The sequence below is a fragment of the Phaethon aethereus genome (genome assembly GCF_964289735.1).
Source record: "Phaethon aethereus genome assembly, chromosome: 3".
Lineage (NCBI taxonomy): Eukaryota > Metazoa > Chordata > Aves > Phaethontiformes > Phaethontidae > Phaethon > Phaethon aethereus.
The window spans coordinates 52,389,860-52,417,338 of NC_138576.1; the positions used below are offsets into that span (position 1 = coordinate 52,389,860).

At 42.0% G+C, this 27,479-nt stretch overlaps 2 protein-coding genes across 2 annotated transcripts in view; one reads left to right on the forward strand and one right to left on the reverse strand.

The window, feature by feature from the left end:
* The window catches only part of SESN1 (sestrin 1), a gene marked incomplete at both ends in the record, with an annotated part of 85,314 nt that extends 83,051 nt beyond the window's left edge, over nt 1-2,263 (reverse strand). The window contains one exon of the mRNA XM_081998452.1: nt 1,982-2,263. Coding sequence (XP_081854578.1) covers nt 1,982-2,263 — 282 coding nt within the window. The remainder of the gene's footprint in view (nt 1-1,981) is intronic.
* Nucleotides 2,264-15,782: 13,519 nt separating this feature from the next.
* Nucleotides 15,783-26,479, forward strand: CEP57L1 (centrosomal protein 57 like 1; the record flags this gene model as incomplete). Its single annotated transcript, XM_081998520.1, has 10 exons — nt 15,783-15,924; nt 17,557-17,736; nt 18,324-18,442; nt 18,857-18,973; nt 19,255-19,332; nt 21,087-21,185; nt 21,906-21,983; nt 22,092-22,321; nt 23,985-24,129; nt 26,249-26,479. The coding sequence occupies 10 exons, from the start codon at nt 15,783-15,785 to the stop codon at nt 26,477-26,479; spliced, it is 1,419 nt and encodes a 472-aa protein (XP_081854646.1).
* Nucleotides 26,480-27,479: the final 1,000 nt, after the last annotated feature.

A 27,479-nucleotide genomic window follows, 5' to 3' on the forward strand; every position in this document is an offset into this window, starting at 1 on the left:
GTTGCTACTCTATATTGATAGAACAGAGAATACTTCTCTCAGATCTTCTTTCTAGAAAGAAAAGTTACAAAAGCAGCTTTTAAAGATTTTCTTAAAGTAATGTTGAATTTGATTTTATTTTGCTTAATTTGTTGTTAAACCTTTATGGCAGCTTGTGTGTATACAACCAGTTTCATATCTAATAGATATCTTTCACATCTATTATTTATTAATCAAGCCAGCTATGACCATGCGATTTGAACTTGCACTTGCTATATCAAGATGGACTTACTTCCTGCCAGAACTTTATTACTAGCTTTTTTAAATAGGCCAAAAAGTTTCTAAACAAGATTAATAGTTGAACATGCCAGTAACTTAATATATAAAAACCTAAAAGGGAGTCATCAGATCATATATTCTAACCTCATCCAAGACCTAGGTGAGAGATCACCACCTGTTTGGCCTTCAAATAGTCTCTTATAACTTGTGCCTGATAAAAGCAAGTCTTCCCTTAGCAGTCAGTTCCAGCAACTCATCATTCTCACTGGTAATGGGTTCACTTCTCATTTGAATCTAACAGGGAACATGCTGATGCAAAGGTGCCAGATAAAGTTTTCAACTTAATATTCAAGTTGGGGCTTGTTTTTTTGTTTGTTTCATTGCTTTAGGTTATTAAAGAAAAGCAGTATAGATGTCGAGCCTTTCACATAGACCATATGTTGTATTTATAGCTTCTACAGGCAAAATCTGCTTTGAGAAAAGTGCCCCATACAGCCCAAACTATAAAATAAACAGACTTATACTGTATTTATAACATTGCACACTATTGAGAAGTTAAATAAAATAAAGAGAGCCCCTTTCAGCTTCAATAACCCAAACCCAGAATTCCTTTGAACCACTTCAAAGCTGGACAGAGCAAAAATGGATCTATATAAAAGTTCCTTTAAAATACATATATATGTGTATTTTATATATAAAAATCATTATACGTATCATAATATATATTACACACATATGTGCATTATATATCATATATATAATGTTTTTATATATATATATAATTACTATTTTCCCCTAGATTCCCCCATATTAAACCTGTTAATGTTCAGGGACAATAAGCACAATAGTAGGAATCAGGCAGCTAACTCCAAGCACAGATCTCTGCATTCATGTGTGATTAAAAGAAATACCTGAATTTCCTTTTCCTACTCTGCAGAAAGTAGTATTTTAGCTGCTGGACCCGTTGATAACAATCCCTACATCGGCATTTCAAGACCTGCACAAAAACTTTAGGTGAGCAAGAGAACTGCAATGTCAGTAACTATAATTAGTCAACAACAGTGGAAGAGTACAAAGTAACATTTATTTTTGTTAGCATAAAAGGTCAGTAAATGTAATCCTCTGTTGGCTAGACTGCCTATGAACTATAAAAACCAGTTTGGATCTTAACCGATTCCAGTGGACAAACTATTCACTAGTAAACAACAAAAAGGGAATTTTGACAGGCTCTGCTTTAATAGTCTCGAAGCTCATACAGCTTTTAAAAGCTCAAAAACCTCCCATACCGATTTATATTTTTAATTGGCAACCACGAATGTTTATACCCAAATCTTTCCTGCTTTTGTATTAAAGCCAACTGGTAATATCACAGCACTGGTCATACAAATCAAAAGTAAAGTTGCCATTTTAGTACTTCCTTCGGGAATGCCCCAACGATCAGCAACTTGCCTCGCTCTACCTTCTCCCCGGGTAGCACTCAAAAACTTCACGCTTTTTTCTCCACACCGCCCCCCACCCCCCGCCTTTTAAATAACGTCTTTTCCAAATGTTTCTTCGCGGAGGAGGAGGTGGCATTTAGGATGTATTACTGCACGAATAAATCTGACCGGCCAGGGTCAAGATACCCACCCGGTTGCACAGCTGAAAGTTGAGGGTTGCCCTGCGTGGGGCGGGGCTCTCCCGGCCCCGTCCCACGGCGGAGGTGGGGGTCTGCTGTGCTTACCTGTACCCCGCTGAGGATCGCCTCGCTCTTCTCCCTCACGTCGGGGAAGGGGCAGCGCTTGGAGAGCATCAGCAGGCGGGCCAACACCTCGCTCAGCCCGTCGCGGGCGGCGGGAACCAGGAGCCCGTCGGTGGCCCGGGTAGGCGGCACAGCCGCCACGGGAGCGATCGTCTCGCTACGGCGGAGCACGGCTTGCCCGATGGTATCCAAGGCGGCGGCGCGGGTGGCAGCGTCGCGGCTGCACAGCCCGTCCCAGCGCACCTCGCCTTCCCGCTCCTCCATGGGGCCGTCCGGCTGCTTCCCCACCACCGCCGCCGCCTCAGCAGCCCCGAAGCGGCCGCCCCATGACGGGCTCCCGACAGCCGCCAACCCGCCCACAAAGACGACAAACGCGGCGGCGAGCGGAGAGACCGCTGCCGGCGCCGCATGGGGCGGAGGGGGGGGCGGCAGGGAGGGCGGGAGCTCACTCAGCCCCGGTGGGCGCTCCCGGCGACCGCCGCCCACCGCCGCCGGGGCTGCCGAGCGACCAGCGCCGCTGGCGCTTCACCTCTGCCGGCGGGGAGCGCAGCAGCCACCGCCCCGCGGCGCCGGCGGCTCCTCCTCCCCGCCCTAGGCATGGACGAGGACGGCTCCGGCCCTGCCTCTCCGCCTCGGCGGGAGGCAGCCCCCTCAGACCTCCCCGCCGGGGCCGGGCCGCCGCAGACTCCCGGCAAACCCCTCATCCCTGGTTGGGGGAGCAGGGGAAGGGCAGGAGGAAGCCCCGCCCAGCACGGGGAGCCCACATGACGGACGCTCCCCCCAACCACTCGCCTTTCAGCACTCTCTGACAGCGGCCCAATCGCGACGAGCAACGGCGCGCCTGGAAGGGGATCTTGGCCTGTGTAGTCCGCGCAGAAGAACTACCTGTCCCGGCAGGCACCGCGCTGGGCGGGGCTGCGGGGCGCTCGCGCGCAGCTGCCGCTTCTTTGCCTTGCAGGGGCGCTGCCGGGGTTGTCTGCGCCTAATGCCCCGCCTGCCGCGCGCGCCGGCCCTCGCGCCCCGCCCCGGGACGCCGCCGAGGAAGGGTAAGCGAACGTGTTCCCTGCCGTTTCTGCACGGGTTTTTGTTTGGGTTTTGTTTTTTGGTTTTTGTTTGTTTGGGTTTTTTTTTTTGTGTCCCCCGTGATGATGTGTTTTTTCTTGTGTTCTACCGCAACAGGTTTCTCAAAAGCAGGTGGCTGGCAACAGCCAGGAATAAAGCCACTCCGCTAGTGGGTTTAGTTCGGATATTTGCATTGGCAAAAAAATTTAAGAACACACGTGTTTCAAGCGACTGCAAAGGCTTGTCAGGTATACGCGTGGGCTGAAGCCTTTGATGTAGCCTAAGTCAACACATCAGCAGGAACGAAAAAGCAGCCGATGCAAGAGAAATACAGCGTCTTCAACACTTGAAATGAAGGGGGACACACACACAATCCCTGGAATATTCAAATTGGGTGACAATTCTGCAGTCTTTTTATCGAAGTTAATCCAAGGGTGTTGGGGTTTTTTTCAATCCAAATTATGCCGAGGCTGATGAGCCTGGAGGAGGGAAGGCTTGCAGGGATCTTATCTACTATATAAATGCCTGAAGGGAGGATGCGAAGAGGATGTAGCCAGGCTCTTCTCGGTGGTGCCCAGTGACAGGACCAGAGGCAATGGGTGCACACTGCAGCACAGGAGGTTCCCTCTGAACATCAGGCAACACTTTTTCCACTGTGAGGCTGACCAGGCCCTGACACAGGCTACCCCAAGGAGATTGTGGGGTCTTCATCCTTGGAGGTCTTCAAAAGCTGCCTGGACATGGTCCTGGGCAACTGGCTTTAGGTGGTCCTGCTTGAGCAGGGGAGTTGGACCAGATAACTTCCAGAGGTCCCTGCCTACGTCTGCCATGCTGTGAGTAAATGTAATCTGCCACCAAATGGGCTGGTATTGCCGTTTCCCTCGCTTTTCCTGCAGGGAAAAAAGGTGCGTTTTTGGATAAAGCTAATTTTCAGCCAAGTCAGTTCCTTGATCCAATTCACCTCTTGGCAGAGAAGAGGAGAGGGAAACAAGGGTAGAACCACGCATTTGCAGCTGTCACATTAAAGTAATCATTAAATTACAATTTTGCATATACTGAAAGCCAGAAGAGTGCTTGCAAGTAAATCAGAAACAGGACATTGGGCCTATAGGCTCTTGCATAACTATTTTACGTTTCTCGTGTACACGTTTCCCACTCTAAAATTCAAACCTCAGAACTGAAGTTAAATGCAGAACAAGCTACTCACATAGCACAGAAAGACACAGAAACAACTTCTGAGTCCAGGAACAGAGTTTGGGCTGGCTCACCAACATCAGCCATCAACAGCTCCTTTATTTGTAAAGAATCTCGTTTCTTCATCTGACATTCCTTTTATTTTCTGGCACTGTTTCTCTGTTTGCAAAATAAGTGTTATTCTATCATTACCTGTACCTTTCAAGGAAGACCAATTTTTATTTTTTTTTCACCCCCCATAAAATCCTTTCTACAAGGAGTCTGTGTTGCCATTGTTCGGCAGCGTGGACAGGCCTGGACTGCTTCATGCAGCTGCTTCCTCTAGGCCTTTGGCACCCTTGTGAACAATATATCTACCGAAATCATCACTACCTGTAATAAATGTGAGTCTTGACTTCCCTAAGCACTCAAGGCCTCCACCCATCATAACTGATGGGTTCAAAGAGAATAATTCTGCCAGTGCCTTTTATGTTTTTTTTATGTTTTCTTTTTGTTGTTGGGTTTTTTTGTTGTTTTTTTTTTTTTTTTACATTAGCTACCACTTCAGCTTCCCATCCTATTCTGTCATCACTCGTTATGGTCTCCCAGTTTTCCTGTGAATGGGCATGTCACGTATGCTTGTTTTATTTCTATCTAAATTTTGATCTTCAGAAGGTAGATAGATCTCATTTTTCCCGTGATAAGTTTGCACTTGCTGGATGTCTCTGACAATGGCTACATACCTCTGAGATCAATAAAGTGAACCAGAATCAGATCTGAAGCGTTGGTGTTAGACTTTGGTATGGCTATATTCCCACACCGAATGCTAAGATTGATTGAAAGTCACAGCACTGCCTTTTATCTTTTAGAAGTTGTTTTTTTCCACTGGCTGCAAATGAACTCTGGCTACAGGAAACAGATTGTGAAACTGGCTCCAAGGCCTAAACTTCAGATTTCAGCCCTTTGTTTTATAGATTTTAATGTAGTACTTTGGTAATGGAGATGAAGGTGGCTTTATTTTTTTCCAAACCAGATCTCTGCAGTTTTCCGATACTGGGTCAAGCTTCTGTATGTACTGCAAGACTTTGTGGAAATCAAGGTCAAAGGCTACCAGTGGAATTAATCAGAGCCTGAAGTTAGGGGAATGTGTTTGATTTGCGTGTTCACTGACTGAAATTAATACGCTTGTTTTTGATCCCTAAAGAATGGATAAGAGAAAGGCAGAATTATGAAGGAAACAATCTGGCAACTCATCCAGAATTACGGCATTTGAGTTTTTAAAATGATAAGCTGAAGAAAAACAAATTTGTGGCTGTTTTAGACCTCAGTATTTCCTTCCTTGATGATTTATCAACTTCCCTTTTTTTTAAAGTAGATAAGGACTTCTGTAGCCATACGCGAATGATATCCAACAGCATAATTATTTTTTGAAAATATAATTTGTTAGTTGTATTCATGTCCTTTCCAAGATACGAGATCTAAACTATGTTATATTTACTTTTAAAAGTGTTTTCCAGTTTCTGTGTGTCACGAAAGAGCACTTTACTGGCATATACAGTTAGTCAATGGTGGAGAACTAGTGATAACACTAGTTATTGTGCAACTTAAAAGGAACTGCTTTTTAACTTAGATTCCTTCAACTGCTTTTATTTACACCTGTTTTTTGTTGAGGCTTCTTTCATTCCAACTAGTAAATACCTAGGATTGCTGCTTCTAAAATATAAATACCTGGGATTGCTGCTTCTAAAAGTTCACCCTCCCGTTTTAGATCTGTGTTTTGGCATGTTGCCTCAATAAATGGGCACTCCACGGTATTTAATGCGTTTTTCTTCACAGCAGCCCTCTGAGGAAGCAAAGCTCTGTGACTCCTGTTTTGCAGAGAGACACCAGAAAACCAGAGGCATCTCCTCTACTGTCTTTGAACCCAGGCCCAAACTTGGTGTCAAGCCCAGACTCATGTATCATCCCAACAGACTGGCCTCAATGATCAAGCAAGCTACAGCGTAAGGTGTGGGAGAAAATGTGGCCCTGGTTTACTTCTGAGGATGTGTTTGTATGTCTACCACATGTTCTGGCCTACTGTGTGTTGCGTGGGTACGTTTGCACTGAATTCTGCCATCATGCCTCCTTACAGGTCACAAATGCAGTAGGGATGGGTAAGTTAGTCACCGGCTTCTTCTTAGGAGACTAAATTTTTCTGGCAGAAGCACTACAGAATAGTTTTATGCTGAAGTATGGGTTGCTCTGAGAAGAGCTGGGCTATGACATGCCAGAACTACAGGCCACTTAAAGTCCTGCTGTACTTTGCCAACTCTCTGACTATACTCCATTTAACTGTATTAATGTAGCCTGAAAGACTAAGGACTAGACTCTGGAAAAGAGCAGGGATAAACTAGTCAGATCTGAAAAACTCCACCGAGCAGCCACCTAAACTCTGTTAGTCTGTTGCTGGATAGAAATATCCAGAATTGCTCCAAGCTGGGCATCTTGGCACCTCTCTCCCCTTTGTGCCCACTTGTGGTCTAGAAAGTAGGGAGAAAGCTCCAAGAGAGGTCCAGCTGAGAGGAACCTCTCCAAGCCCAGCAAGTCAGTTTCTTCTGTTATGGTGGCTACAGTGCCCAGCCACATTTTGTAGTGTGCTTACCTTCAGTGCAGTAACCCAGTGATGAGAGCATTGGCTTTTAGGTCAAAGAGATTTACATCAACACCTTGTAGCTCCCAGGTGCTCAGAAGGAGTGCAAAGTGGAAAGGAAGCATTCGTCACCTCACCTGTTGAAGTTTTGTCCCTATTGGAAAGGGTGGCAAATGTGTCACACTGGTGTGAACTAAGAAGGAAGGAGACAAAAGGAGCTGTAGGCACTTACTCCTGGTTTCTGGTAGCTATTCCCAAGCCAGTGCTGTTTTTTATCCAGGGACTATTTACTACAAAAATGCATAAATAAAACCCAGGACTCTCTTCCAATGATTAAATTAGATGAGAGAGACACATCCTTGTTTTACTTTTGCCTCAGCTGCCTTCTCCGTGTCCTAGACTCTTACATGCCTTTCTGTACAGGGTCATAACTTCAAACAAAAAGGTGGTGACTCCCAGTTTCCTTCCTGCTCTTCCTCCTGCAGTCTAGCATGATGGTCATGGATGCAGCATGAATGCTTCCCAGGAACTCCCACTTCCCAGCCAATGCTCTTAACCACTGGGTAACAGCATACAGAAGATGGATACTACTTCCTCCAGCCACACTTCAAAAGAAAATGGACATTGCTTATTGGGAATTCTTTATCAGGCCCAATAAACCTTTTAAACACCTTTGGCAGGCTGTCTTTTAACACAGACCTTGGTGTTTTCCAGTAATAACACAAAGAAAAATGCTGTGGCCAGCAGCCATGTGAAATGAAGTCAGAGACCAGAGAAGCTACAGGGACTCTTTTATTCATTGTTTTAAAGAACAGATTTTGGCACTCACTGCCAGAAGAGGACTCCAAATTATGAGTCTCAAGAGGACAAAGGTGCCAAGCACCAGGGTAGGACTTCATACACATCTATGTTCATAGAGTTTCCGCACACACAGCTTTTGTTAGCTCCTCACTAAGCATGCTGCTTGTTTTGGCCGTATACCTGCACTTCTTTTACGTGCGGGGAATATAAGCCTGTCATTACCAAACTTGGAGATTTAGCCCGGAGGCTGGAAGGCTCATGTATCCTGGAACATCAGTCCCTTATCAGTCCTATCCCTCTGTCATTTATTAAGGTCACACAGAATAGCAAGAATTTAAGTCAATTCCCTAGAGATCCACTAAATTACCTTGCAGTCAGAAACTGTGCATCTAGTTAATAGGGGAGAAATCTCTCTTAAAGATTTTATAATCAGCTGAAGTTAGTTTTATATATGCAACATTGTGCAGGATTTCGTAGCATCTCATGCAGATTTTTCCTGCATCTCTGAAGTCATGCAAGTTTAAATATACAGATTGTATGAAACAAGTACTCTGTTGTATGGCTTTGAATGTTTTAAATTTTCCCAGACAACTCAGACCAGAAGTAGTTATAGACTATTTTTGCATTTTTGAGTACTCATTATGCCCTATTATCTACAAACTATTTGGCATTAATGCTTAGGACATTGCATCTGTTCAGGATGTGCTATGTAGATGTGTTGGAGTTGCTATAAATATTATGAGTCATGTAAACAGATGATATTATTTTAAATTATTCTTCAACAAAATAGGCCTCCAAAATAAGATTGAGGATTTGCTCTGACTCGGATCTGCTTGCAATTTTTCTGCATCTTTAAAGAAAACTGTTGCTGACAAAAGATGATTTTGAGAATCGTTTCTTGCCAGGAGTGAAAGTTATCTTTTCCTTGTTAGGTTTTTGGGGTTTTTCCCATTCTTTTTCTTAGGTTGCCTGATGTACAAGTGCAGAATGGAGTTCTTGTTCCCTGCCAGGTGCCTCGTTAATCAGCAGCACAGGAATATGTGAGAAAAAAAGTAGGGGTTGTAGTAGGTAAAAGGAGACAAATCCTATGAACAATTACCCTCTTTGTGTTTTTCTGCTCATCCATGTCATGGTCTTCTAGTTATCTGGCTAAAAATCTACCTCCTACTCCATCTCCATGCTAGGTTGAAGGATGTTTGTTGGATGAAGAGACTGACACTGTCCTTGAGAAAAGTATTGGTAAAAACAGAAGTTTACTTTGAAAATAAATTCCAAGGCAACAGTGGGGACACAATCTGTGGGTTTCATCTGCCTAGAGGGCAAGCTGCAATGTTCAGAACCATCTTTCAGTGATGCCATTAAATATTTGAGACATAAAAGGTGAAAATTATCATGCAATGGAAATGTTTACTGTGAATGAGTCAGTACCTGCAACAGCTATCCCCTACCTCATTATATTTCTTCACTATGATTGTCATGTCAACCCAGTCTTACATTTGCCCCACCCTACCCTAAAATGTCTTTTTCTTTTTGCATTTGCCCTTCTAATCTCTAATTATTCTGCCCTTACACAGGTACACTGTCTTCTGTACAGGAGACAGTTGCCCTTGAAAACCTTCCCTTTCCACAAAAGCAAAGTCTTCCTCATTTTAATCAAGGGTCCATAGCCAGAGCCAGTAATTTCCCCCTGCCTTCTCATCTGTTGGGAGCCATGGGCTCTGCTTTGCTCTCTAGAAAGCTGTGACAGCTGCTTCCGATCTAATGAACAAAATCAAATTTTTGAGGGTGAAGAGAAGTGATCAAGCTAAGCAAACTATGTATGGAAGACAGTGTGATGGCATTATCAGCAGAAAATAACAGTGAGGAGAAGTAACTTTTTACATTCTTCGTGTAGAGTACTAAGGAGAGCACCTTCAATTTCCACATCAGTCAGTGTAGGTGTGTAGGAAGTCTCTAGCAAACAGGAACTAGGGAAGTATCGGTGTGAATACTTAGAAGGTCTGGCACAATGAAATAAAAGGCTTAGGAGCTGGTTTTTTTCCACTAAAACACTAGGTTTTATCATACTTTGCAGTACATACGGTGTCATGAGAAAACACATAATTAATTTCTTTTCCTTTTCTTCCAAGACTGAGGAAAAAAAAAAAAAGGATTGTATGAAAGTGCTGCACAGGACTTGAAAATTTAGGCATTTATAAGTTTTGCTACAGTAGTATCAAAGAAGAAACACGGCACTTAGCCTTCATATATCCAGTTCTAAGACTTGTCAGTTTGCATCTTGCAGTTTGTACCACAAACTAATTCACAGGGATTTGCCTGTGTCAGTTTTTCAAAAAACTGCCAAGTTCCTTAATTGCTCTAACAACTTTTAGTTTAATTGCTCTAACTCATTTAAAGTGCAACTCGACAGAACTTAAAAACATGTTGAAATGTCTTATTGATTCAGTGAGGTTTCACTTCCTATTAGTTTTGCAGCTGTCACCACTTCATTTCTAACCCACTTAGATTAAAGGCAGCACATGAGTACCAGTTACTTAGATATGTCCTGAGCAAGGTCATATGTTTCAGGCTGATTAAAGAAGTTTTGTCAGGATGCTAGAGACTGGGTGTTCCCAAAACAACAATGCAGTTTGCCTACAACATTATTTGTTTCTTTTTGTCAGTGGAAGGGCTGTTCTTTGTCTGTCGGGAACAAGGCTGAAAGAGCATTGCAGCACAGCTAGTACAGCTGACCAAGCTTTTCCCTGGTTCTTCAAGGAAAGTGAAAGGGAAAAAAAGACCAGTTTGGGTTGTGTCATGAAAATGGCCTCTCACATAGCCTTTCGCCAGCAAGGCTTGGCTCAAATAGACAAAGCGGCAGCCGGCATTCTGGGAGTTTCTTGGTATAGCCTGTGTTGGGACAATTCTTTAAAATTTCTCTTACGTCAGGTAAGCAGTGAATCATTCCTTGATTCATCTGAGACTTTGTTTTCAGTTATGAAGAAAACCCCTATAAATTGTGCATGCCCAGTAGGTCAGGTCAGAAGATGGATATTTCTGTGTTTCTTACTGAAAAATGCTTTGATCTGTTTTTCCTTTTTCCTCTTTGAAGATGCTCTGGCAGCACCTCTTTGGTTCTAAAAGGTTGCCCTCACAACTATTTGAATGAACCAGGATCTCTGTACGATAACAAACATTGGAGAATTAAGTGGAAGCATCCCTTACGTTATCACATTATTCCTTTAGTGTATATCTTTTGGGAAACTGTGAAGCCAGCATTATTCCCTGAATCTGTTATAGTTCACATGTGGAAAAAGCTTTTTCCATACGCTGCTTTACAATGTGAGGCATAATTGCATATGTGGCAAAATGTTTTTTGACTTGTAACTTCAGAATAAATTTTTTGGAAACTTTTCAAATGATGTGGCTAGCAGTGGAGGGGAGGGAGAGGATGGGGAAGTCGTAACTGATCTTTCTGTAACATTTTAGTGGTGTTCAGTAACTCCCTGCTGTTGGCATGCTTGTTTGTGCTAGACAGCATTAACTAAAATGTCAATTGATTTTTACGACAACCTGATCCAGTACTCTGGCACTCAATGCAGGCTGCATGCAGCAAAAAATGAATATAACCAGTGTAAAGGTAAATCACATTACTACTTACGTGACCATGATGAAATGGGAAATTCTCTGTTTGTCTTAAGGTACCAAACTCCAGCTTGCTTACTGTCCTCTGAGGTGTGAAAGCCACATATACAGGTACGGACCTGATGACTGGATTGCTCCCCAACAGCCTTTGTGCAACCTCACTCCCAGCCCACACGTGATGGTGGGCCAACAGGCAGGAGTGGTCCCACTGAAGGGACCAGCTGTGCTCATCCTCACACCCCAGGGGTGAGCATGCTGGCTGCAGCAAGGTAGGAGGTAGGCAGTGTAATTGCATTAGTGCAGTGCTGTCGCAGAGCTAATTTGCTGTGCCTGGTACCATGCACCGTGCCCAGGGTTACAGCCTTGTGGCGTTGCACTCCAGGAGTGTGCTGGCTCAGGCTTGGAGACAACACAGGTGGGTTGGCCAGACTGACGGTTAATGGTAAGCCCATGGGCAGCACTAAATTGCCCCGTGCTTGGTGCAGGGTATGTATGAACTGGCTCCTTTGTTTTTTTCTGTGTAAAATAACATTGCGCATCTGAGCATCACTACCACATCCACCAACTCAGGCTGGGTCAGTTCTGGTTAAAAAACCCAAAGGACTAGCAGTGAGTCTGGATGCGACCTGCACAACACAAGTGCTTCCTCCTTGCCCCCTCCCTGCCAGCTGGGGTGGGAGTGGGGCATTTCTTTCTTTCTTCCTCCCTCCCTTCCCCTCCCCTCCCCTCCGCCTGTAACCTGGGTATTTTGTCAGCCTCTGTTTAATATATGTGCTTCTCCCTTGGCTCTTCCCCAAACTCTAACGAGTGCACTAATTTCCTCAACGAGGGCTTGTCTAAACAACGGTGTTTTGGCTGCTTTAACGAGTGTTGTTCAAGTGCTAAATCCTCCTAAGCCTCATGGAGTTATATTAGTACAAACATCACCATTTGTAAAGCAATATGTGCTTTAAAGCACCTCTCTAGGGCTGTATACCAGCCCTGTTCCAGCAGGTAGTGTGGAATAAAAGAGTGGGAGATTAAGCTTGCAATGGGCTGTGTAACCCTTTTAAAAAAGCAAACCTGTCTGTGATGGTTTTATAGAAACTTAAATACTTGTGGGGGAAAGAGTTGATGGTAGGGCAGTTGACGTCCAAACATACGTCAAGCTACTTAATTGTTTCCTGATAGGTTTCTTGTCCTAGTGGGCTGAAAGTGGTCAGGATGTTTGGTGATGTCTTGCTGGTGTAGACTGACTTGGTCCTTTTCCTGGCCAATGTCCTTGCCTGAGGTTTGCAGTGTTGCATTACTCCTGTGCAGCATGGTGTATAAACTATGTTTACCTGCTAAGATATTCAAGGACTCGTCTATACCAGAGCACCTCTACTACAGTAGTAACACTGACAGAGCCTCCAAGCACTACAGCAACCATTCCTTCGGCCTACTTCACACAGCCTTTGCGTCTGAGGAGGCGGTGGCAAAGCAAGGCGTCCGTAACTATGCCCACAGCGGGGGTTCTGCAAACACAGGTGTCTCGGTCGTGCGGTGTTGTATTCCTTCACACACCTTGCAAAGGCTGTGCTCTTAGGAGTAGCTTAGGAGTAGCTTGCACCCTCCAGCTGCAGGGTGTGTATTACCCTCTGCTGTGCTGGCAAAATTGTGGGGTTTCATGCTGAAGCCCACGCTGGATTAGCTGGATCACCAGGCTGGTGAGCTGGCCTCTTCTCTTTCACTTTCCCCTGGCTTCACTTGCAGAACTAAAAGGGTTTTACTTCCCTTTCTCCTGAAAAAGTGTCCCCCGTGTCCCACCACCTTTGTGTTACAGAGCTTGACCACAAACTCTCAAATTCTCTGCTGCTTTATTCCCTCCCTCTCTTATTCAGTTTGCTTCGGATCACCGCCCTCCTTACAACTGTCCACAGACCCATCTCCTTGGAAACCACAGACTCGTTTATGTGAAAGTAATAAGGAAACTAATTGATGCGTAGCAGCTGCAGGCATGTGAGGGAGCCATGTTCCTTCGGAGGACGTTGGAAAAGCAAGTCTCTGCTTATCCCGACTGCCAAAAGGTTAGATGGCGTGAGCAAAAACCACCTTCTTCCTCTGGGGATTCAAAAATTGCCTTCCCTTCTTCACAGCAGCGGTAGGGAGCTTGTTGCGCACACATATGCATATTTTTATGGACCTTTTTTGCTACTCTTTTTTCATCACCAACATGTAGAGGTTGAGAAGCGATGGAAAGGTTGGTAAGTCTTGCTTATTGTTTTGTGGAATACTGTGCTGGTGCACCACACCATGCCAGGCCCGTCTCTTCTCCTGTTTTGGGCTTGACCCTCCCTGTGACCACAGGACTTTCCCATCCATATCTGGAGATTTCTGCTGCTCCCTGCTTCGTGCCCCTCACTGCCACTGCCCCTTGTGCTGTTGGAAATGGCTGATATGCCTTTCCAGCTGTTGGAGTCGGTCATGGTGTTTCCCAGTCCTCCAGGAGGGAGGTGTGGAGGCCCATAAACATCTTGTGTGGCCATAAATGTGGCAGGGTCACCAGGTGGGACCTCATGCCAGAGACGGTGGCATGACTGTCTGCCCACGGCTGCCAACCCAGTGCCAAGAGCTTGCAGCCTGGACTCAGGCAGGATGGCGCCGGGGCCCCACGAGGAACTTTCTGGAAAAGGCCTGTGGCGCAAGGGTAGCCTGGGCAGCTCTCTTGCAGGTCTGGGGGCCCATGCTGGTGCCAGGGGGGCCGCCCTGAATTGTGGGGTCTGCCCCGCGGGTGTTATCGCACAAAAGCAGCAGTGTCTGGGAGGCCCCAAGTCAAGCAAGCCCTGGCGAAGAGAGGCTCGTGTCAACGCCTCAGTGATGACAGCTTGGAAGAGGAAGGAAGTCTTTCCGTGTACCTTTGGTTTAGTGCGTATCTTGAAGAGGCGGTGTGGATGGATGCTGGTTTTTTGCTTTTAAACGGCATCTGGGACAGTGCTGGAGGAAGTGTTCCTGGATGCTCATTCCTTCACTGAAAACTTTCTTTCCCATGCACCCGGTATGAATGGCTTTTCCTGGGGTGCGCTTCCGCGGCAGGTTCCAGTCTTGGTTAGGATTTCTTCCTCCTGTTACTAGATACCTCCTCTGAGTGACTTTCTTGGGAACCGGTGTCTGTAAATAGCCCTGCCCAAGAGGGAAGCCCATTCCAGTTGTGTGCCCTGTATTTTAAACTCCAGTGACACCTTAACTGTTATATCATTGAACTTTCAAATAAGCTGTTTTTCTGTCAGCTGAAGCTATATATATCCTCCGTTTCTTACACTCTGTTAAGTGAAATGCTTGGTACTGCTTCGCTAGGTAGCTGTGGTGTGATTTAAAATTTGCTTTTGACTTCCTTCTCTTAGGATGGTGTTTACACTTGCTACGAGTAGCAAAGCCTGGTAACAGCTTTCAGAAGTGAGCAACTCAATTTTTGAAGTGTAAGTTAGTAGGACCCTTATTAAAATAGATATATTTTTGAGAGATGCATTTGTGCAACGTTGGAATTGTCTCTGCTGTTCCTGCATATGTAGGACAAGTAGATGAATAAAAGAGCGAAGAATGCAACGAAAAAGCTTAACAAACACTATTTTTAAAGTACCAGTAAGTCCAAAGTTATTGAAGACCTCTGTAATGTTAGTACCTTTTCCACCTTTTTCCTTCAGATGACCTGTAGCCCGTGCTTGGTTGTCTTAGCATTCCCAATGTAAACAACCAGATGAGGCTTGAATGACTTGTCATAGAGTGCATATGGGCTGATCTTTTAAGGGTCTGCTCTACTAGAGGTTATATGAGACTAAAGCACTTTTTGCAAGTTTCACTGTGCATGTCTTGAGTATTAAGGAAAATCACTATTTGACAGGGTGTAAACTGTCTTCAGATGTGTTTCTGATAAAGAATATGAAAGTGTGGGGGAGAAAAGGAGTGGGGAAACAGGACTTAATACATACACTTAATGACAGGGAGAATGCTGGGGATGTTGCATGTTAAATATCCTTTTGTTATCTCAACACTAAATGTGGAGAACTGGGTCTTTATTGTGTAATAAAGCCATATGTAAAAAGGTAGGTGTTAGAGCACTAAGGAGGCTGCCAATGAAAACAGGCTGTAAAACTTGGAATGCTTGCTCTGCAGGGAGCACTGAGAGGCAGACATTGAAGTCTGTAAAATACATAATATGAAATGTTGATAATCCTTTGCTTTTAAAAGGACAAAAAACATCATAAGTTTTTAGAAAGCACCAAGAAAAATCTTAGAAAATTTTGTGTGTTTGAGGAGAGCTATGTTTAGTGTTATGAAAGTCATTGTTTTAGAATTGCATTAAAATACAGGATTCATCTGGGGATGTGGAGGGTTTTTTTTAATTATTATTTTGGTGCACTGGATCTGGTTTTATATAAACAGAGCCAGGGACTGCCCAGTGATATAGTTTGAAAACTGTTACATAGTCCATTACAGAGCTAATGGCATTAAATAGCTCTCTTTTTACAGGCTATGGATTCTGAATCAAACAACAGTTTCATAGGAAGCTTTCTTCAGCCACCAGATAAGATGCTTCCTGCAGCCTTTGCTTATAGACAATCAAAGAATTTGGCAGCTGTTGGTGGTGACAGACCCTCTATCCCCAATAACCAAGGTAAAGGCAAAATATGTCCTTGAAATGATCTTTTTGGATCACAGTTGTTCCATGTGAAATCTCTTGAGCAAACTCCCTGTTCTGTTTTGCTCAGTTCAATGACTTACTGTGATTATCAGACTGACATTGAGACAGGATGTATATGTGTCCTGAGGGAGTAGTCTCCCTGAAGTCACACGTCTGGAATGGAAACTGCTTCAAGTCTTCTAACATCCTTATAAACTTTAGCTTTGAAGATTGTTTAACTTAAAATCGTCAGACTTCCTCTAAAAGCAAAGGAGAATGCTTCAAACTCAGTAGAAGCAGTTCATGACTACATTAAAAAATATCATTAGTATGGTACCTTGACTTGAAATTGGCTTTGCATGGTGCGATTCAACTCCCTCTGGCTTAAAATCACTTCTGAGTTTTTTTGTGTGGTATGATTCCTTGGGAGTCTCAGGAAAGTTACCAATTATTTGTCTGTGTGAAATATGGGCCCCCTATGGTTGTCCTGTGTGTTAGTGAGTGATTACTCTTTGGAGCTCACAGGACAAATGCTTGGTGGCTTAGCATTTCTGGAGAGGTCAGTGAATCACAAGGATACCATACTTGGGTTTACTATCATGGATGACTTTGCAATATTGCACAGACATTAGCGCATGTGTGTGTGTGTCTGTGTGAGACCATTGTTCTTTCACTTTTTTCCCCATATCATGAATCTGTGACTTCTGTAATAACCTTGTCATACAGAGTTTGAGTTTTTTGGATTAAAATGTTGAGTTTAGTGTTATGCAGCTAAGTGCTTAAGTAAGAAAATGTTTGACATGCCAGTAGAAAGATGGGAGAAATGGAATCACTTTATCTTTCTGCTTTCTGGTATCTGATTGATTGATTGATTTATAAATCTAATGGGGAACCTGGTGAGAGTAGTTATGGAGCCAGCAATATTTGCTGGGTATTCGTCTACTGAGAGAATTGGTAAAGAGAAACTATGAAGGCTTCCACAGATATGTGTACATTTTGGAGAGCTAGCAGACTTCTCTTTGTAGCTGAAATTGCAACTTTTATTTTTGGCATAATTTTGACCCATATTGATTTGAGGCTAAAAGCAAAATCTTGCAGAATTGTTTCTATGGTTTAAACAAAAAATAATTCAATACAAGAAACTAAACATTGAATCATTCCCTTTTGAAACGATAAAGTTTTTAAAATGCATCCTCTACTACAATGTCCCTTTGTGTCTAATTTCCCCCCTACCCTATGTCCTTTTCTTTTTAATCTGTCTACACCAGTTGCACCAAGACCTATCTTGGATACCTGTGTTCCATGCTTCCGTGTAAACTGAAGTCCCAGGGTTTGTTATACTTAATTTGCCAGGATTTCTTTGTGCTTGCTACCATTTGGAGGGAAAATAGCTCTGCTTATAGGACCTGTGCTTTATACCTCAGTTATGCAGTAAACCTATCCATTTTCTCCCAGGTATGTTCTGAGTTGTGTTAGTGTACTGCTGGGGAGTATCATTCATTTTAGGGGTGACCGTAGGAAGAAAATTTACATAGTATTTTGCCATTTGAAGTGTTTTGTAAAAATAATAATAACAATGATAATAGGAACTGTTACTTAAGGTGTAACTGTTGCATTGTTTGCTAGCTGTGGTGGCAGCTCTGAAAACTCTTCAAGAAAAGATCCACCGTCTAGAGTTGGAGAAGTCACAGGCTGAGGATAATCTGTCCAGCCTCTCCATAGCAGCTGCTGAGTATAAGAAGGCCTTAGAGCATGAATCCTACAAAAAGGACATAGCACATCAAGAACTGATGCAACAGAGGAAAGGTATTTCTCTTGAGTGATAAGGTGTAGCCACAGCAACTCCAAGACTGCATAATCCAGGGAGTGTTTGTTTTGAGAAACTGCTAATTAATGCACCCCCTCTTTCTTCTTTTTTGCTTCAGAGTTGGGGAGGGGCAGGAACCTGATAATCATGAATCAAGTTGAGATCTTGTTTTTACATTTATTAACCGAGTATTGCATAACCCATAAAGCTATTTTAAAGAATAAGCATATTTCAGATGGTATGTTTAACTCCTACAATAAGCAAGCAGCTGCTTACATGTATAATACTGCTAACTTGAGAAAAGTGAGGAAAAGGGAAGAAACCAGATTCTGGTTAGATATCTGCTGATGTAAATCAAAGTAACTGCAGTACTCACACCTTTGGAATTCATATTAGGGACTATCTCTGGAAAAACATTTTGATTCTCATGTCTTACATATAAAATATATTTTAGCCACATGACTTGTTCAGACTAACAAAACTTTTCTTGCGTGTTTTGAAGATAGAGGATTCCTCAGTGATTTGACAGACTGGCTAAATGTGTAACTCCCATTGCTGTACTGAATGTCTTTGTTTCTCTCTGTAGATGTATGTGTGCAGTTAAATGCAGCACAATCCCGCTGCTCCCTGCTGGAGAAACAGCTGGATTACATGAGGAAAATGGTTTCCAGTGCAGAACTGAAAAAGATGGGTTTAGAACAACAGGTGAAGCCTTTTAGCATACTAACAAAGTAGTGATATCGTTTAAAAGTATAGAAATGTGTAAGATCTGAACTTTATCATGGTCATCATTCTTCCTCAACTCTACTCAGGGTGGGAGCAAACGGAAGCAATTTACTGTCTGACTGGCTGATGACAACCGTACAATGAATTGTATGAAAAGACTCCCTAGGTGGAACTCCTAATGAGCAAAACCATGCTAATACTTGCACATTTGGTAGCCAAAAAGGCTGCTGGAAACTTAAGTCTTCTTTGTCCGCCCGGTATTTTTCATCACTTTGCAATTTAAAAAGTAGGATATTTAAACTAGCTAAACACCTTTACTGCAGTGTGTTTGTTTTTTGAGTCTGAAACAATTTCAGTCAGCTGCCAACTCTGCTGTTGCTTACTTTTTTCCAGGCCCAGCTTCAGCAAGAGGAAGAGCAGAACCGGTTGGAACTGCATACAAAACTTGAAAAGCTTGAAGTGCTAGAAAAAGAGTGTCTTAAACTTACTGCTACTCAGAGAATTGCAGAAGTAAGCATGCATGGAATGACAGTCTGAAAGTCATTCATTTGATATAATTTGTATGGCATACTGTTAATAGTTTTAAGTTTTGCAAAAGTTTCTGTTAAAGCATAAAGCATACCTGACTGAATGCCACCTTGGCTTCATCTGCATAAGTCTTTTTTTCAATCTGGGCTTTAAAAATTCCTACAGTCCTGTTTTATCCCAGATTACAATTGCAAGCTACTTCAGACTTGTGATTCAGCATGGCAAACTGAAGTGTGACTAATCATTCTTGCCTTCAAATTCAGGACAAGATCAAACACTTAGAAGAAAAGCTTTGTAAAGAAGAGCATCAGCGTAAGCTAATACAAGACAAAACTGCTGAGGTAGACTGAAGAAGTTTTATTTTATCTTATTTTTTATTGCTGAAGAAAGCATTCTCTCTGTCCAAAATACCCTTTTTTTTTTTTTTTTTAATTACATTTAAACTCCACATGTTTATTACCCAGGGAGAAATCCTGGAATACTACCTAGACCAGTTATAAGCTGCATAGTAGAAAGCTTGCCAGGTATGTTGCATATCTCAGTCAAGGAAGATCCTACTTGGTTTTGTGTTAATGATACAGTTCATCAGTCTCAAAGCTGCTATAAGTGATCTGGGTAGAAAACGAGTTTCTAGAGAATTTGAAACTAAATCAGACAACCTTAATTTACAGTAACTGGAAGGTGGACATATAAGAAAACTTATACCAACTAAGGTTAGTTATTTGGTTTGTTTTCCTCTTTTTGTTAAGATCTGCTGAAATCTAATATACTGGACTATACTTGGAAAAGTCTTTAATCAGGGATACTGTTACATTGTTAAGTGAGAGCTTGAATTCATTATTCGTGAAGCCGTTAGTCAGTTCTTTGGGCCACTGTCCATCTGAGAGAGGAATATTTGCCAAAGAGCAAAATCAAAGAAACCTTTTGTTAAAGGGGCAAAGTAGTAATATTCTAAACCACACTTCACTGAGAAGTAGCAGACATTGTGAAAGAGAGCAGTTGTGGCAGCATTCTGCTGGGGCAGAGTGGGGAGATGCAGAGCTGAAGAATAATATTGAAAGAACCTAGCCATAAGCGAAGCTGGCGGCTTAAAATAATTCATCACTGCTGTCAGTTTTTATACCTCATCCAAGGATGATGGCTTTCATCAGTCCATGAAGCTTGAAATAACATGCAGATAGTAGCCCAGGTATCTGACCACCTCCAGAATCCAGCAGAATGACACCGTTGAAAACTTGCAGGTTTTTGGCTTTCTTGCTTAAACTGCTTGCCACTGCAGAGCAGGCGGCCTTGTACGGAGATTTTATCTTCTGAGAAACATAGTTACGAATGACTTTTCCACAGCAGATCTCTGACTTTAGCAGTAATATAAACATTTGCTCAAGAAAAGATTTAGGTGTAGTAAACTGAGTCCTATACTAGTGTTGGTACCATCTCAGTTCACTGCAGGATTGATTTAGGTCTGTTGGATCTGGGTCGGGAAACACAGGGTGTGGGGCGGTTCTCTTCCTTTTGATGACAGAAAAACCAGAATAATCTCACTTTCATGGTGGACCTTCAGCATGGTTTAGCTGGAACTGTAACACATGCCAAAACAAAGTCCTTGTCCTATGTTTAACTGCGAATGGCTATTATCCTGTTCATCATGGGCCTTTATACCGACTTTGAACTGCAGAGCAATCCGAGGATTGTCCAGCAGGTTTGACCTCAGTGTTACACATACAGGCTCAGTTCTCTCTGCCCTCAGATTGTAAAATCCAAATGTTCATATTCTTTGGATTTTATAATCAGATCCCCAGCATGCAGCAGGATTGTCTTATCTCAGTTGCTAGTTGCACAGTGGAAAAATATGCTGCTGCAGCTGAATATGAAAGTGAGGACTTCTAAGGCAGAGCTGCAAGGTCTGCCTGGTACCTTGCCATCCCAGTAACCTGTTCAGTTTTTAAGTGTAGCTTATGCCTTCCAAGCAGGACAGTTAATAGTGCCCTTAATTGGTTCTCATCCATGCATGAAAGAGGGAATTAATTAGACCATGTGATTTCATACTTCTAAGATTACATTAAGTGGTTGTTTTCTTTTTTACTTATTCCTACAGCTTCAAACAAGATTTGAGATAAACCAAATTTTGATGTCTTCAATAACATCTCAAAATGAACCTAAAAAGGAAAACAGGAAGAAGAAAAAAACTAAGAAGGTAATATGGAAGTTTTTATTAGCATACTGTTGCTGATAGCATCTGACTTGCACAAAGATAGGTATTTGTGAAAAGCGATGTAAGAGGCACTTGCTTTGTCTGCTGCACTTTACTCCATTTCTGAAGTAAAGAACAATGCTGAATACCTCTTCCCCCCCCACCTTTGTTAATTAAAACTGGACTAGAGCTGGTAGCACCTCTCTGGAAAACTTTTCACTTACCAGCATGACAGCAACCTCTGTTACAGTCTTACTGCCATCCCCCATGTCCTGTCTTAGCTGCCTTTCAGTTTATCTGGCAAAAACAGTTTCCAAAGCAATTTTATCTAGGCATCTTAAGATGGTGTGTTTTGGGGGGATTGCTGAAATCGAGAGAATGCATTTTGCAACGCATATTACAGGTCAGTCCAAATTTTGCAACCATGGTTTTGCAAACTTAAGTAAGCTATGTTCGATTTCTTTAATGTCAACATATTTGTCAAACTATCTGCTAAATGCATCTGGAATAAAATTTACTTGTCTCAGCTGTTGGAAAGTGCTAATCCCTTCCACATACAGGAGAGAAATTATTTTTTTAAACCAGAGGGAAACTAAGATGATGCATTTCACTGCTTGTTTATTTGAAGTTTACTTACTAAAAAAAAAAAAAAGTTTAAGATTGTGCTATTGGGTCAACAGATTGAAATTTCTTGTCTTACTTTTCATGTCTATCTTATGGCAGAGAAATCCTACAATGAAGAAAATGCACATTTCACAACTGCATGTAAAGGCTGGTGAGCTACCTTTTGTGGCTGGGAAGGTGAGTGAAACTGTATATTCTCACTAAATCTGCATCTACAGTTTGAATAAGTCTCTTTACTGTAACTGTTAATCACTTCTATAAATCACTTAATGATTCTGCTTTAAGTCTGTCAGTTCCAGCCATTCTGTTAGTGCAAACGTACAAAGTGTGTTGCATATTATGAAGCATCGCAGTCCACATATCTCATCACAAAGCCGAGGAGGAGCTACATCTGGGATTTCAGGACGCAGTGTATTTTCAAAATCTGTATCCTTTTGTTCCACATCACCTACTGCCACTGGAAGTCTTACGGACCTTCTGTTGGCCATACAAGATGAGCTGGACCAAATGGGCTTGTGAGTACTCATTCCTAGTGTTACGAGTGAAAGTGACTTCAGTGGTAGCCCTGTGAAGCTACACATGTGCTATAACTGAACCTAGCCTGTTTTAAGTGTAGGACTACTTGTTGACAGAATGGCCTGAGCAGGCAAGTCCTACCACTGGTGGGATTTTTCTCATTCAAAAAATTCTTTCGATCCTGGTGTTTAACTGTTCTTCTTAACAAGCAATACACTCTTCAGCTGGATTTTTCTGCTTCCACATCCTGTACTTAACCGAGCTACTACTGAAGTAACAGCTGGAGGAAATGAAAAATCTTTCAGGCCTGTGTTTTTTAGAAATTTTAAACTTATTCTGAGATCTACAGAGCAGACCAAGAATGTTCTCCTGGAGAAGGCTGCAAGGCTGCTGTTAATGTTGAGCAGGCCAGCAGCAGGCAGTCAGCCTGGGTGGTAGAATAGGTTAGTACAGCTGTGGCAGGAATAGTCCTGTCACAACATCTAGCCTATTATTTTGTCCTCACTCTCCTTATGCGCCTACCTGATGGGTCTTTGTGCTGAGACAGTCTGACATTCATACCCTTGCCTTGTTGATAGCAGGAGAACTTGCCAGTCCTGTAACGGGGTTGTGAAAGAGTCACTGTCTCCTGCCAGAAAATGGGCAGGGTGTGGAAGAAGCTAACGCATTAGATGGGAGTGTATGTATCTTACTAGCTATGCAAGGAAATGTGGATTACAACTTGTCGTGTTCTTAGGCACCTTCCCATTAGTGCAAGCTTGTAGACTTGTGGGCCAAAGCTATGTAGCTGGTCATAGTAGACATGTCAACATGATGAGCTGTGGTTTCAACAGAGGAGGATGTGTTGGTTAAACCAGTTAGGATGTTGACACTGGTTTGAAATCCTTGATGTGGCAAAATTTAAACTGGCAACCAATCTCTTCAAAAAGCTTTGGCTTACTCATGGCAATTCAAGGACAGGCTTTTTTTTTTTTTTTAATAACAACAACCAGTTGTTTCAATTAAACTATCAAGGAGCAGCAGTTATTCAGAAGTCAGAAAAGAAGCCATGACCTTTGTAAAGAGATTATTTATCTAAGAGAGGTGCTCTATTTTTGATTATTCAGCTATCTAGGTATCAAGTAAATCTACACAATTTCTTTTAATTAAGCTGGTTAATTTGATTAACTAGCATACCTCACTGCAAATCTTTTGGAGTAGAATATTTTAATTTGAATTATCTGTCAGAAAAACTATAAATTGAATGTACTAGTTTAAACAATACTTTCCTGTATTACACTAAGCTTTCAAAGTCTGCATGAAATTGGGCAGGAGGTGAGAATACCATGCTGCACAGCTGCTGTTCACATTTCCAAATTCTCATTTTGCACACTATTACACATGTAGTTGTTATGATTGCGGCAAAGGGGATGGAATAAGATGCACATCAGCTACAAATTTGGAATGAGAAAATCAGACCCACTGGACAAACTTTTTCTTTTCTAGTGTGAATGTATGCCAGATTAACATGTATTGTGTGAGGCGGTAAATAGTGCTAAATTGCTGTACTCTGGACAGAATGACTAGCAACTCCTGCAATACACTGAAAATGTTGGAAGAAATCCTAGAAAAATCAGGACACTATATAATGTATAATTAGTGTGCTGTTCTTGTTTTTAATAGTAAGCATCAAGAACTTCTGAAGCAAGTACAGGAGACTCAAGACTCCAGAGTTCGTGAACATCTAGAACGGGAGCTGGATTGCCTTGTAAAACAAATGGAGATTAAAGGAGAACAAATATCCAAGCTGAAAAAACATCAGGCTACCGTAAGAATAAGATGTAAACTCTAGCTAGTCACACTCTGGTTGAAGGCTGCCACAACTCTGCCTCCTGTTGTCATTAACAAGAACGTCACTGGAATGCTTAAGCCAGGATGTTCCAGTATGGGTGATTATAACTAGGGTGCTAGCTCGCCGTTCTTGTCTCTCCAATTCCTTCTTTTCGTCGAGAAAAAGTGCTTACAGCTGGCGGCTAGGTATCCATGCTAGTGCGAAAACTTCCTGCCCTGTGGCAGTTCTGCAATGCAGAGCTGGGTTGCTCAGTCTGTCCCTTCTGCTCACTGCGTTAAAACAAACTGTTGAGATTTCATTCCTGTGTCCTGTCCCTCTGGGGAATGAGAAGGAAGCTATAATTCCTGTACAGACTGGACTAAATGTCTTTAGATTACTGAAATATTGAAGCTTTTTATTAACCAAATAGTCTGTTGACCGCAGCTTCTCCAAAGTCATAGCCAGACAAGCCTTTCAGTTTTGTTTAATCTGTACACATTCTGTCAGTATTTGTTTTAGAGCCATAGATTGCAACTTTTCATACGTGCCCATATAAAATCACTCTTCTGCGGATGAACAGCCTTTTGTAGCAACTTGGTTTGGAACATATGATAAAAACCACAATCCATAGTTCTGTCTGGTAGTTTCCTGTTCCTCCATCATATGTTTCAGGATAGACTCACCTAAGAACTTTGCTTATACAGGAAACAAAACAAAACTCAGTGTGAGACCTTATGAAAGGGGGAGGTGATAGTTAATTTAAATCTGACTAATTTTATTAACGTTCATTCTTTGATAGATTTTACTCACTCAAACCTTTTATTGTCCATGTAATTGCAAGCACAAGGGTGCTTATGTCAAAGTAGAATTGTCTAAAAAAGTAGACTTGCATGTTAGCAGTATGGGCAAAGGACATTGATTGTTGAGTTCTCACTGCCTCTCGTAGCAATGTCAACAATTTTTTGGATAAATCTCTTACATTCTTGAGGAGACAACAATTATGGTGTTATTCCTTGCCTCAGAGTCTTGCTGACTTCATCCACCAGGAACCTTAGACAATGGACAACAGCTGCACCTTTGTTTCTTCCTTTTGCCTATCTTTATGTCTACAGTCTGCCTTCATTTTGGGATGATGAGAAGAGGAATAGCACGTACAATGTGGTGCAACCTTGTTGTCATCCTTGCCTATTATCAGGGTGCAGATCTGCTGGCAAGTCATCTGTGCTCTGGTACAGCCTTATCAGAGCACACGCCTTAGGGTCATGATGTAAATAGCACATTTTTTGTGTTTGTTTGATTACTGTCCGTCATGCCCTGGTTATCAATCCTGTAACCCTTGGCCTGTATCGTTTTTTCTGGTGCTTTTGCACACAGACATTTCTATTTGTATTTTTTACAGACCAATCTTAATATTTCTGATGCATATTTCTGCTTTTAGAATCAGCCACACTAAAAATGCTGTGGTCATCTCTGTGTTTTACAGTTAATAATATGTTCTAGAATGCAATTAAAGTTAATTATTTTTAGAAATGGACTTAGAGCCTAAATTGGCATATGGAATGCTTCCAACCTAATTTTATCTTTGGGAGTGACCTTTTCAAGCCAAGTGCAAGTCAAGACTAATTATTTGACATTTAAAACACATTCTTTAGCAATCAACCCTATTTATTCTGTTTTCCAATTTTGTTATGAGGCTTCAAAGTAAAATGCTTAGATACAGTAACCAATAATAAACAGTATACATTTTTATAGGTTTGTTGGGGTTAGGGTAGTACAATCTGAAATGGAAAAAGATAGTTGTAAATATAAATTGATAACAGATGATATTCTGTCTCTCTCAAGCAAGCATTTTTACCTTAGGGAGTGTTGGGGTTCAACAACCTATTGCGTGTGGGTGAGGTCAGTTTTCTGTAATGCTTTCTGTGTGGGCGAGGTCAGTTTTCTGTAGTGCTTTCTGTTACAGCCAGGCAACTGAGTGCAAGATTAGTAGATTTTAACTTTTTACTTTAATGTCCCTTAGACAACATTAGTTTGGAGTTTGGTAGAAGTCCAGTAAGATCTACAGCTGTAGATCTTCCGAGTATGTAACATTCTAATTGGTAATCTTTCTTCCTAGATGCAGAAATTAAAGAGAAAAACTCAGAAATTGAAGCAAGGGGCAGCTCATGTAAAACTAAAGTATGATGACCAAAAGGAATCAAAGGAGCCTGCAGTCACTGTAAGGGAAATTACGTCTAAATCTTGTCCTGGGCAGAAAAGCAGAAGTTCTCTTCAGCTGCTAAAAAATGTGCAGAAACTTCAGTCAACACTGAAAAAAGATGATATCATGTGGGAACAACAGTTCTGAAGTTTACTGTGTTAGAATTTTTTGAAGCTGTCTGACAGCTAGTGAATTTTTAATTTCACAAAATACATTTTTTAAAATAAAAGAAATGCAACATTTTACATTCTAAACTGTCTACTTACTACTAGGTTAGTTTGTTTACCTCAGAATTAAGTTACATGTAGGGTAGCTATAATTCAACTACACTGACTTGTAATAAAGTGTTTTCATGGATTAATGAAATGCTTACTTGTTAACTTGTCAAAATTTTATACCTTTTTTACACTTAAAATAGTATGCGATCTTGGTGCCTGTTCCCCCCACTGCCAAGGAGATAATTAGAGCTTGCTTTTCAAGAATGGCTCAGGATAGTGCTTCTGTTCAAATACAAACAGTGGTTTTACTTTTCTTTAATAACTGAAGATTCAGATCATTGCAACTGAGGCAGAAGAAGAGGTACTGTCTCTTATTTATCTACTTATTATTACTCTGTAAGCTTTTTTGAAAGTCTTAGTAATAGGGGCAGCTACTGGTTGGAAACACAGCCCTTGAGTTGGTCAAATAACAACAGCATGAGAGTGTTCTTGCTCAGCGCAGGGAAGGGGCTGGTACCAAAAGCTTGGATGCTTGTCTTCTCATCAGCAGAACCTGCTTCTGCACAGTACAAAATAATTGAGCTGTTAGAGAGGAGACCTTGAGCTGCGTGCCAGTACATGTTGTGGAATTTGTGTACTCATACAAATGCAAGGTGGGTCTTTATGCTAATGCTGAGTGTGTTCTTTTCCATCCCCCACTATGTATGGGTGATAAAGACATAACAGTGACTTTGAATCGACACTGGTTATTTAGTTGCAATAAATTCTTTTCTTGAGGTTACTGACTGATACCGATTTTCCTGGTTGTTTGCATATGTCAGAAAAAAAAAAAAAACTTCCTTGGGATGTATCAGTGAAGTTCTGCTGTAGATCTCTGGTATAAAGAGAATGTAGTGGTCTTCTCAAGCCCCTGTGCAGGTATGAATAAA